The sequence below is a fragment of the Anolis carolinensis genome, chromosome 4 (genome assembly GCF_035594765.1).
Source record: "Anolis carolinensis isolate JA03-04 chromosome 4, rAnoCar3.1.pri, whole genome shotgun sequence".
Taxonomy (NCBI): domain Eukaryota; kingdom Metazoa; phylum Chordata; class Lepidosauria; order Squamata; family Dactyloidae; genus Anolis; species Anolis carolinensis.
The window spans coordinates 251110848-251123697 of NC_085844.1; the positions used below are offsets into that span (position 1 = coordinate 251110848).

The 12850-nt window shown below is 42.2% G+C and overlaps 1 protein-coding gene across 1 annotated transcript in view; it reads left to right on the forward strand.

Moving 5' to 3' along the window:
* Positions 1–6690: 6690 nt before the first annotated feature.
* Positions 6691–12850, forward strand: part of LOC134298562 (BPI fold-containing family B member 4-like) — a 53826-nt gene continuing 47666 nt past the window's right edge. The window contains exons 1-2 of the mRNA XM_062979193.1: positions 6691–7599; positions 10812–10931. Of these exons, the coding sequence (XP_062835263.1) occupies positions 10826–10931 (106 nt within the window). The 5' untranslated portion in view covers positions 6691–7599; positions 10812–10825. The remainder of the gene's footprint in view (positions 7600–10811; positions 10932–12850) is intronic.

Sequence of the window (12850 nt, forward strand, 5' to 3'; positions counted from 1 at the left end):
TAGGAGGAGGAGGAAGGGTTCCCCCTTGATATGTTGGGAAGGAGGCTGTGGCTGTCCTCCTCTGGTTCTGAGTCCACCAAAGCTAACCCCCTTTCTCAATGGGGTTTCTGTTTGGGTCCCATCTTTTCCCCTTAGTGCCAGCCCTAAGAGACCCAAAAGGCCTTGAGTGGGAGACGGCCAAGGAATCCCAGGTGCCTTGAGTGCTTTAGGCTAGACCTTGCAGAGCGTGGGGAAAGCGGTCCCTTTGGGCTGCAACTCCCAGAATAACCCTTTTAACTCTCTGCCAGAGGGGCCTCCTTGGGGAACCTGCCAATCACTCATCCTGCTGGATGCCTACTTCTGGCCCAAGGCCCAAATTTGTGTGCCATGCTATTGCGGAGTGCAGAGTACATTCTACTTTTGTAGAGGAAAACATGGCAGAGCTGGCAGAAAGAGAGCCAGTGGTTGGGCCAGGGCAAGGCCTTTTACATGTTTTCATTTGGGACTCCTTTGGGCCTGAGAGAATTCTTGTGTGAATCTTCCTAGGTATATAAAATAGGTATAAAAATTAAACTTTTATTTATTTATTTATTTATTTATTTATTATTTATTACATCACTTCTACCCCGCCCTTCTCACCCATCAGGGGACTCAGGGCGGCTTACAGTATAACCATACACATTAAAAACAGTTGTCATCAAATTTAAAAATCCATCAAGATTAAAAATTACAATAAAATTAAGAATATCCATTAAAATATACATAATTATACATTTAAATATACATTTAAGGCGCTTTCCATGTTCATGTGGGGTCTGTCAGTAGGTCATATATGCTCAAATGCCTGGTCCCATAACCACGTTTTTGTCCTCTTTCGGAAAGACAGGAGGGAGGGAGCCTGCCTGACTTCAATGGGGAGGGCGTTCCATAGGCGGGGAGCCACCACTGAAAAGGCCCTGTCTCTCGTCCCCGCCAGCCGCACCTGTGAGGCTGATGGGACCGCGAGCAGGGCCTCATCTGACGATCTTAAGCTTCGAGGTGGGTCATAGCGGGAGACACGTTCGGACAGATAAGCTGGGCCGGAACCGTTTAGAGCTTTATAGGCTAAAGCCAGCACCTTGAATTGTGCTCGGTAGCTAATTGGCAGCCAGTGGAGCTGGCGTAACAGAGGAGTAGTACGCTCCCTGTATGCCGCCCCAGTTATTAACCTGGCAGCCTCCCGTTGGACTAATTGAAGCTTCCGAACAGTCTTCAAAGGCAGCCCCACGTAGAGTGCGTTGCAGTAGTCTAAACGAGATGTAACAAGGGCGTGTACCACCGTGGCCAAGTCCGGCTTCCCAAGATACGGTCGCAGCTGGCGCACAAGTTTTAATTGTGCGAAGGCTCCCCTAGCCACCGCTGAGACCTGGGGCTCCAGGCTCAACGATGAGTCCAGGATCACCCCCAGACTGCGCACCTGCGCCTTCAGGGGGAGTGTGACCCCATCCAGCACAGGCTGTAACCCAGTACCCTGTTCAGCCTTCCGACTGACCAGGAGGACCTCTGTCTTGTCTGGATTCAATTTCAATTTGTTGGCCCTCATCCAGTCCGACACAGCGGCCAAGCACCGGTTCAGGACCTGGACAGCCTCCTTAGTGACAGGTGGGAAGGAGTGACAGAGCTGGACATCATCTGCGTACAGATGACACCGCACCCCGAAACTCCTGATGATCTCTCCCAGCGGCTTCATGTAGATGTTAAACAACATGGGAGATAACACAGAGCCCTGCGGGACCCCACAAGTCAACGGTTGTGGGGCCGAGCAGGCATCCCCCAATGACACCATCTGGGACCGACCCTCCAGGAATGAGTGGAGCCACTGCAAAACAGTACCTCCAAGTCCCATTCCCGCGAGGCGTCCCAGAAGGATACCGTGATCAATGGTATCGAAGGCTGCTGAGAGGTCCAGCAGAACCAGCAGGGACACACTCCCCCTGTCCAGTTCCCGGCGTAGATCATCGACTAAGGCGACCAAGGCTGTCTCAGTACCATGCCCCGGCCTAAAGCCAGACTGTGCCGGATCCAGAAAATCAGTGTCAACCAAGAAACCCTGGAGCTGCGAAGCAACCACATGTTCCAAGACCTTGCCCAAATAGGGGAGATTGGAAATAGGCCGAAAGTTTCCGAATTGAGTGGGATCCAATGATGGCTTTTTCAACAGCGGCTTGATCACAGCCATTTTTAGGCTCGCTGGAAACTTGCCCTCCCGAAGGGAGGCATTTACCACCACCTTCACCCACTCGGCCAAACCCCCTCTGGCTTCTCTCACCAGCCAGGATACTAGTGATAAATCAGCATTTGCAAGGCTTGATAAACAGGCTCATACTATTATTATGTTTATGTTTATGGGCCAATTTCTACCTTTACAAAATATTCCTTATTATTTTACAAAAGTGAAAACCCCTGAGCGAAAAGGGCAGAAGGGGGTTGGGTTGGATGGCTCTCAGGGTCTCTTCTAACTCTAGGATTCTATGATTTTACCCCATAAAATGTTCCTGCAGAGAATGGCCCAGATTTCCTAGTGCATTGGTGTCAAGCTGGTGGCCTTCCAGGGGCTCCCAGAATTCCTGGCCATTGGACAAACTGGCTAGGGCTTCTGGGAGCTGGAGGGCCAGACATCTGGAGGGCCACAAATTTGAACCTCTGGTCTCACAAGTGCAGAAGAGCAGCTGGGAGACAAGTGTATTTAGAGGAAGGTCTTCTAGGCATTTGTCCCTAAAATAAGTGCTATCTTCTCTTCCTTCAGCTTCTCCTCTTCCTCTTCCTCCTCTTGTTCTTCCTTCCCTTCCTCCTCCTCTTAAATGAATTCTTCTTCCTCTTCCTCTTCCTCCTTCTCTTTCCCCTTCTCCTCCTGGTTTCTTGTGGAATATGTTACAAAATACACATAGTTATACCAGTATTCTATTTGGGACTCCTATAGTCAGAAATTACTAAAATGCACTGAAAGTGGAGATGCCTAGTTATAATCCAGCATGCATTGGGGAAAATCTTAAATAAAATATACTGTATATGATGGTGGAACTTTTTCAGTTTTTCTGCTGTGAGGTGAGCTCACCCAAGGAGACAATGCAGGCAGGAAAAACCCTAATTCTGTCAATGAAAGATCTCATTTCCTAATGGGATCTGAAGAATTGGAACTGCTCACTGATGAAATTTGTGTGTCTTCTATAGAACTGTTCATATTTGCATAACCACCTCATTGTCTCCAAGGCTCATCCTTTTGTGTATGCCAGACTTAACCTATAATCCTATCTTGGATTATATCTCCTCCCGATTTGACACATTCACCTTTCGGCCCAGGCTTGTGTTTGATATACCTGTTTTAACATTTCATCTTGTAAGATTGTCCTTTTCGATTGTTTTACCGATATTGTTGATTTATTGTTGTAAATTTATGTTTTTGTTTTATTTTATATTGTGATGTTGGGCAAGGCCCCATGTGAGCCGCCCCAAGTGTCAAGAGTCAGACGCCAGTTAACATACAAAACAGAGTTTATTCCGAAGATAAGCCAGAAAATAACATAAACACAGGAAATATCCTTGAAACACTTCACTTTTCAGTGTTTCGAGAGTAAATTGGACAATAATAACTCAAAAATGAGTCACGCTAATTTCCCATGCTGGCATTCAATAAAAAACTAAATAACGCTTCAATTCAGCTTTGGAAAACAAATAGAGTTAATTGCTGGAAAATAAACAAACTAGAAAAGCAATAAAGCTGCTTCCACGGTGCTGATAAGCCGAAAGCCTCAAAGGGATGATGAATAGCCGTCGTCAGAAGAATCCAAGGTCAGGTCAGGAGGCAGCAGAAATTCCGAAAGACAAACCAATAGTCAGAAGCCGGGAGTAGCCGTCAGTCAGAGGGAGTAGACAGAAGCCAGGTCAAATTCAATCCAAAGTCCGAAGAGGGTGCAGTCATCCAAAACAGGTCCACGATAAGACACAGCGAGAGCCAAGCTAGGTGATATCAGCAGATTCAAATCATAGTCCAAATCCAGTCTTCATGGAAACACAGAGATCCCAATGGCACCTCAGCAACACCTTGCCACACGCAAAGTGCAGTGGCCAAACATTCCCATTTTATTCCCCTTCCTCCTGGGTGACCAAACACTCACACCCAAACACCAGGTGTCCCAAATCTACTCAGAGTCTGAACTCCACACAGCTAGAGCTCGTGGATCTGGAGTACCTAGCAATTCGTTGGAGTCCCAATCATCCTGCCCACACTTAGCCCCATGAACACTTAAAGAACCATCCTCCTTTCTCCAAGCATCCCAATTGGGATCAGCTCCTGCAGAAACCCCAGGTTCAGAAGTATCCATAAGCCCCAAATCCCCAGACATCTCCGGTGGCTGTGCCCATTCAGTGCCCGCTTCCCCAGCCACCACCTGTTCCTCAGCATCCATCTCCCCATCTGAATCTTCCTCAGAAGATCCCCCATATAGCTCTCTAAGTTGCTTCCTGCGCAACTCCTCCAGTGAACCCTCATCACGAGGCTTTTTTCTTCCTCTTCGAATTCCATCACCATCAACCATAATCCCCGAAGGCGCAGTCACAACACCGAGTCCCTTCGGGGAGATGGGGCGGGGTACAAGAATAAATTATTATTATTATTATTATTATTATTATTATTATTATTATTATTATATTGGACTAGTTTACATATTGTCTCAGTCTGCTTTTCCAGTCCGTCCCCAGGGGCAGACTATCTAAACATCTCCAGCTTAAAATGGACAAATGGCAGCTGTTTATTTTCCCGCCATGAAGGATACTCCATTAATCTCTGATGTCAATTTCTGGCCAATCAGGGGAGGGCTCAATAACTTTGAATAGCTGTCAAAGGGGATGAAATGTCTTGCATTGTGCTGCATGCTTATGTCCAATCTGTTCTGAGCTGTGACTCTGTATCAAGCATGTTTTCAGGCCTGAAAGTAAATAAACCTCTTCTTCTTCTTCTTCTTCTTCTTCTTCTTCTTCTTCTTCTTCTTCTTCTTCTTCTTCTTCTTCTTCTTCTTCTTCTTCTTCTTCTTCTTATTCCTACTTACATATTTGCTTCCCAATCAAATACAATAATAAAATACCATGGAGTACATAAACCATAAAATTAAATACATTGAAAAAGGCCATAACGTTCAGTCACTTTAGATATTTATCTTAGTCACTTGGAAAAGGTTACCATTTCTAAAATTACACTTGTTTTGTATAGTTCCTATTACACTTGTTCTTGTATCTTTTTAAATCTAGATCAAACTCTGGGAGTTTTTATGTTTTTAAACAACTGTCTAGTTAACATTATAATTATCATTGTAGGTGAGACGGTATCTGCAGCACTTCAGAACCTACTAAGTCAAGTTCCTTCCAGCTGTGGCCAAAGGAGAAGGCATCCTTTCTCATTCACTGTCATGGGATTTTATTTGCTTTACTACACAAGGAACAGCAATATTGTCATCTGCTTCCTTTTGTGTCACTATCTCTCCTTTCCTCTGGAGAAGCAAAGCAAGTGGGGCACAACCATCAGGCTGGTTAGCCAGCCTGATGGTTGACCAAGAAAACCCTAGACCCAACCCAGCATCCTCTTGTTCTGTCCTCTCTTTCTCTTTGCCTCTAGTGTCCTAGGTTCGGTTGGTCAAAGGCAGTGGCCACTTCTTCCCAGGGGTCTTTGGCCAAAGGACAGACCCTTTTCAAGAGTTCAATGATTGAGGGAGATGGCGATGTTTAGTTCGGAGAAGAGAAGCCTGAGAGAAGTGGACAGGAGAGATTTGGAAGGAAATCCTATTGAGGAAATGGGCAAGCTTGCTTTCTGTTACTCTGGACACAAGGAAGCAATGGGTTTAAATGGCAGGAAAAGAGATCTCACCGAAACTTTAGGAAGAACTTCCTGAAGGTAAGAAGAGCTGTTCAGCAGTGGAATATGCTGCTGCCTCTGAATGTGATCGAGTCTTCTTTGAACGTTTTGAAACAGAAGGTAGATGATCATCGATCGGGAGGGTTTGGATGGTGTCTTCCTGCCTGGCAGAAGGGGGTTGGACTGGATGGTCTTTAAGGGTCCCTCCCAACTTTAGGATTCTATGATTCTGTGAGATAAGAATGGATTTTGGTCTGGTTTTTTTTGGTTCTCTTGAGGGGCTGGTGAAACAAACTGACTGAAAACTGCAAAACCCTCAAGCGATGATAATCTTTTCCTCATTCCTTAGTGGTTTATAGGTACACTATTTGATGTACCCGGCGTTGTCCAGGTGAGGAATTTTGTAATGGCATTTATTAGACATACCATGGTCACAAATACTTTTTAAACCCCAAAAAGCATTAAAAAGGCTCTTTTATTTAGTTCACAATGAGACAGAGTATACCACAGAGCAACACAGAGAAAGAACTGAGACACACAGACTCTATAGCTACATTGGGTACACAAACAGGGGATTTCATTTTCCTCAGCATTCATGCACATATAAATATTCACTCCTTCATGCATACATTTCCATCTCTTCTTCCTTCTCCTGGAAAAGAGACCCTGAAGTAGGCCAGATTATATTCCCAGCAAATCTACCATTCTGCGAATACTCCTCCACCCCATAAAAAAGATGGTGGGTGGACCAGACCCCTCCTGTCTGCCCCAATTTTAGAATAATAATAATAATAATAATAATAATAATAATAATAATAATAATAAGTTTATTTATATCCCGCCTCCATCTCCCCCAAAGGGGACTCAGGGCGGCTTACAGCAAAATCAAATACAAAGCAATGATAACATATGAAACATCAAAGAACAATAACAAAACCAATAACAAAATAGACACAATAACTGGAAAAAACTCACACACACACAACGTGGTATTAAAACATTGAGTTAAAAACAATGAGGTTGCAATAGTGGATAAGCAAGGTGCACATTATGAATAATAGTAAGTGTCTCTTATATAGCAATATTTCTGCTGATGTTGCTCCACAAGTTGTAAAGGAATGACAGGTGTTTCTCCAGCTAAAACATCCTGACTCCATTAGTTCCTGGACAGATGTTGGCTTTTTCCCTTAAGTAATAAGTGGTTTCCTTTCTCAATGAACCTTGTTCGACTTCCTTCTTAATGTAAGGAACTTTGTAGACACTTCCTTACTTAAAAGAGCCATTGTCTCTGGTAATGTAAACATTTTGTTTTCCACCAAGAGTTAATAGTTTGTCCCTGGTCATGTCAGCAGTTCAGCAGCTTTTAATTACAGTTCAGGATTTTTTTCGTAGTTTTCCAGGCTTAATTTTTTAGGATGGCATTTCTAGACCCCATAGTGTCATGGTTTGCAAAGGCGCTGTGCTGTGTGTGTGCTAATTAGAAAATAAAGTGCATGAAGTCATTTGGCTGAACCTGCAAAGACTTGATACTGGACTGACTTGATACTCTTTCAGTTCTGCTGCTGCAGACCCAGTTTGGACAAGTTTTTTCAGTGCTAGCTGAGAGTACTGCTGGAGAGGCCTTGCTATTTTGAGGCCTGTTTGCTGCTGAGAAAAGAGAATGAAGACCAGGACTGTATTCTTCTCTGAAGCAGATTTGTGGACTGAGAAAGGACCGTTTATGACTGTGGACTTCTGTAAGTGATCAGGGGGATCATTGTAAATACTACTGTTTTTTGATCTCTTGGAATCAGTCAAGTTCCTGTATTTTTGCTCTGCAAACCTGAGTGGCATGTTATTGTTCTGTGGGTGACTCTGGATCGCGGGCACATGTAAGAGCTTCCATTTGTCATCATCAATCCGTAACATATAGGTCCCCAATCATCCACCTTCATACAATTTCATTCCATCCATATTATCATATTTATCCATGACACCATTCCATTCCATACATTCCAATTTCTATTGCAATAAATCATAAAACCTTTTGTTTAAAAAGTTTTATGATTTGCTCCATTAGATTAATCATACCTATATGATGGGACCTTTTCTAAAATCTTACAAATGATAGAAGAAGGCCTGGTATTAGCAGAAAACCTGATCGGGTTGCAAGGCTCATCAGATCTGGATCTGGCCAGCTGTAAATCTCATGAGTTTGCGATCTGGCTGACTGGAAGTCCCATCAATGTCAAAAAGATATGCAAACACTATAAAAGTTCAAAATATATGCTATAAACACAGTATGTATATTAGAGTATCATAAACATTTGACATTCACATAAGTGTTCACAACAATAACAACAACAATAAAGTACAGTCAACTGTTGTAATACACAGCAGTATTTTACAGAATATAATGTTTCAAAAAAGTGCAATCTTAGAGACTTAAATGCGAAATGGAGTCAACATAGAGTAGTCTAAGGTATTTGAAACATTATATTCTGTAAAATACTGCTGTGTATTACAACAGTTGACTGTACTTTATTATTGTTATTATTGTTATGAACACTTATGTGAATGTCAAATGTATATGATGCTCTAATATACATACAGTAGAGTCTCGCTTATCCAACGTAAACGGGCCGGCTGAACGTTGGATAAGCGAATACGTTGGATAATAAGGAGAGATTAAGGAAAAGCCTATTAAACATCAAATTAGGTTATGATTTTACAAATTAAGCACAAAACATCATGTTATACAACAAATTTGATAGAAAAAGTACAGTAGAGTCTCGCTTATCCAACGTAAATGGGCCGGCAGAATGTTGGATAAGCGAATATGTTGGATAATAAGGAGAGATTAAGGAAAAGCCTATTAAACTTCAAATTAGGTTATGATTTTACAAATTAAGCACAAAACATCATGTTATACAACAAATTTGACAGAAAAGGTAGTTCAATACGCAGTAATGCTATGTAGTAATTACTGTATTTACAAATTTAGCACCGAAATATCATGATGTATTGAAAACATTGACTACAAAAATGCGTTGGATAATCCAGAACGTTGGATAAGCGAGTGTTGGATAACTGAGACTCTACTGTACTGTGTTTATAGCATATATTTTGAACCTTTAGAGTGTTTGTGTATCTTTTTGACATTGTTTAGAATAGACATCTGTGTTTATTAATTATTGGAAGCCCCATCAGTCTGACATCTGGATGGCTGGATGTCTCATCAGGCAGGAAACTTTAGCTCCTCCAATATGAGTCCATGGTCAGCTTCAATCAGAGAAGTCAAAATTTCCAGGTCTTCCAGTGTCCACTTCTAGTGCAGGACCTAAAGATTCCTAGAGATGCCTTTTCAATCATATTCACAAATAATCAAATTCAAAACCAAATGTGCAGCTTTTTGTTTGTAGACCCTTTCCTACCCACTGAGGACCTCATCACACTACAGCTTCGATCCACTTTAAATCCACTTTAGGGAGGGGGCTTTAAACAGCTCAGCCAAACAGGTCCTGGGCCTCACCAAACTACAAACCTCAGAATTCTGTAGGAGGCAGAAACCGGATTTAAAGTGGATTCATGCTCTAGTATAGTGGTTCTCAACCTGGGGTCCCCAGATGTTTCTGGCCTACAACTCCCAGAAAATGTGTTGTCGAAGGCTTTCATGGCCAGGATCTTAGGGTTGTTGTATGTTTTGTACTTCTGGAACATGGCCATACAGCGCGGAAAACATTCAGCAACTCCCAAAAATCCTAGCCAGTTTACCAGTTGTTAGGATTTCTGGGAGTTGAAGGCCAAAAACATCTAGGGACCCCAGGTTGAGAACCACTACTCTAGTGTGATGAGGCACCTAGGTGTATTCAGCTTCAAGTTATTCCAAGGAGAACACTCAGCAACTTGAAAATCCTGCAGAAATAATCAGATAAATGCAAAGCTAGAATCCCTTCTTGACCCATAAGAAATTCGAGGTCAAAAGGAATTCAAGCTTTGCATTTATCTGATTATTTTTGCTGGATTTTCAAGTTCGCCTCCTTGTCCAGCTCAAAAAATTGCACAATTTTTCCTCATTCTTGGATACGTTTTGGGCTATAAAATGGTGGTCACATTGAAGCCACTATCAGAGGGGAGGAAAAGGAGAAGAGAAACATCAGGTCTGAAGAAAATTAGTGGCACACATCTGGGCCACTTAAACTTCTCCGGGAGGTTTTGGTAAGCAGAAATAAATCTGTCTGTTGCAGGATTCTATAGAATTGCAGCAAACTTAACCTGAAACAAAAGCTCCATCTACACTGCACTGAATTGCAATTATATGGCAGTGTACACTCATATAATCCAGTTCAATACCATTGAGGCCCCATCTACCCTGCCATATAAAATCCAGATTATCTGCTTTGAACTGGATTATACGGCAGTGTAGATTTATATAATCCAGTTCAAATAATCTGTGGTCAGATCATGGGATATAGGGCAGTATAGATCAAGCCTCAGTGATATGGAATCCTGGAATTGCAGTTTTACAGGGTCTTTAGCCTTCCCTGCCAAAGAGGACTGGTGTCTCCCCAAACTACCAATCCCAGGATTCCATTCCATTGAGCCACAGCAGTTAAAGTTGTGTCAAACCAAATTAACTCTACAATGTAGATGCACCTTCATTCTTTAGTAGACGGAAGAGGGCATAATTATTATTATAATTCTTACCTGTGTCTCTCTCCTCAAGGCTCTAAGTGGAGTGCAAGGTAACGCATAGATAAACCAAAGTCCAGACACAGAGATAAAAGCACATTAAAATGATTCTATAACCTGCCTCAAGCCATAAAAAATTATTAGTATTCATTACCAACAAAATGTAAATTTAAAATTCAAAGTTTTAAAAATTAACTGAACAGGACTGCTGGAAGAGATAGGCTGGATCAACTTATTTGGTGCCTGATATAAACTATATATTTCTTTCCCCCTGAAGGATAAGAAAACAAGATGTGGCAGATCCTGGGAGTTCTGGTGTTCTGTGGCCTGCTGAGCCCCTCTGTCGGAACTGTGCCAGGGATTAGGTTTGTTTTGAATCCTGCTCAATATACTCAAGGTAAGAAAACTTGTTGGGTTATTTTGGATGGAAAATTGTCCATTTTAATAATCTTGCCAATCTATCCACTGCCCACCAGTTGCGTTCAAGGAAAAATTGGGAGGCTCTGGGAAATATTGTGGTTGTTGTCAAAACACCAGTTTGCCAAAGAGTAAAAGCTTTAACATAATATTTATTGTATTGAATGTTCCCTTTATTAACATACTAGCTTAAATGTCCGGGCTAGGTCATTTGTAACTCTTAGAAGAAGTCAGTCTTTGCTTTTGTTTTTTATGAATGTACCCATTTAAAAATGCATAAGTATGTCTCGTTGGATGGGTTCATGAAATGATTTATAGTTTCCAAATCGCCATCTCCCTGAACCGTGGCCCTCTGGATAGCAAGTGTCCCGGACGCAAGCAAAATACAGCAAAGTTGTATCATCTATCAGCAGAGTCCACCTGCAAGCATCTGACCTTATTTACACACTGTTTAGTTAACTCACAGATTCAGGTTTTCATTCAAAATATCTGAAGGCTTTAATCTTCCCCATTGCAATATATACAAAATGTACAATCAGGAAATGCAAATCCACTTTCAGGCTTGTCTTTACAAACAATCAAATTCTCAAAGAGTCACATACAGAATAGACAGAGACAACGGTTCACGCAGAAGAGAGAAAGATGGAATCTTACACACACACACCCTTTATAGCCACCTGCTGAAAGGTCAACAGTAAGTGAAATAGCTGATGTAACCCTTTTGCAGTAACCCTCACATGGTTATGACTCAGCCATTACCACATTCCCTTAGGTATTTCATCATGACATTCATAGTCATTACCCAGGTGCTATCAATCTTTCATATGTCCACCAAACAGTATTTTTCTATGACTAGAAATGCTGTGCCATTTGTATCTAACAGGATGTGGGTGAACTACAACTCCCAAAATCATAGGTCAATTCCCCGGAGACCCTGCCAGTATTCAAAATTGAACATGTTAGGTATATGTGCCAAGTTTGGTCCAGATCCATCGTTGGTTGGGTTCACAGTGTTCTTTGATTGCGGGCGAACTAGTTTCCAAATTCGCAGGCCAGTCACCCCCAAACACCATCTGTATACGTGCCAAGTTTGGTCCAGATCCATCATTATTTGGATTCACAGTGCTCTCTGGATGAAAGGAACTACTCTTCAAACCCTTCCAGTATTCAAACTTGGCCATGCTGGGTCTGTGTGCCAATTTTGGTCCAGATCTGTCATCACTGGGTTAACAGTGCTCTCTGAATGCAGGTGAACTAATGACTCCCGGAATCCGAGATCAATTTCCCCAATCCTCACTGATGTTCAGAGGTGACCATGTTGGGTTTGTGTGCCAAGTTTGGTCTAGTTCCATTCTTGGTTAGGTTCAGAGTGCTTTCTGGATATGGGTGAACTACATCCCCCAAATGTCAAGGTCAGTTCCTCCCAAGCCCCACCAGTATTCACATTTGGGCATATCGGGTATGAGTGCCAAGTTTGGTCCAAAGTTTGGACATTGGAAGAGAAGTACCATACTTCTGAAATGGAAAGGTAGCTCTCAAGCAAAAACAGCCTTTGTCAGGCAAAGTGATTTCCCCTTTTTATGAAGTTCAGCTGAAGCATTTGCTGCATGTTGTTGCTAACAGATTCAAGTCAATGTCTAAAACAGCCCTTAGGTGGCAAGCTACACAACTTTTTTGTGACATTCTGCCAGGGGACCCCAAATGGGGTTGCAACATCCAGTTTAAGACACTTTTGGTTTTATTATACTGTTATATATTATATTATACTGTTCATGCATATCTTACGATCCCAAAGCAGAAAAAATTAGAATCAAATCATAGAAGCAGTGAGCTTGAAGATTTCTATGTAAATTTATTTATTTATTTATTTACAGCATTTATATTCCGCCCTTCTCACCT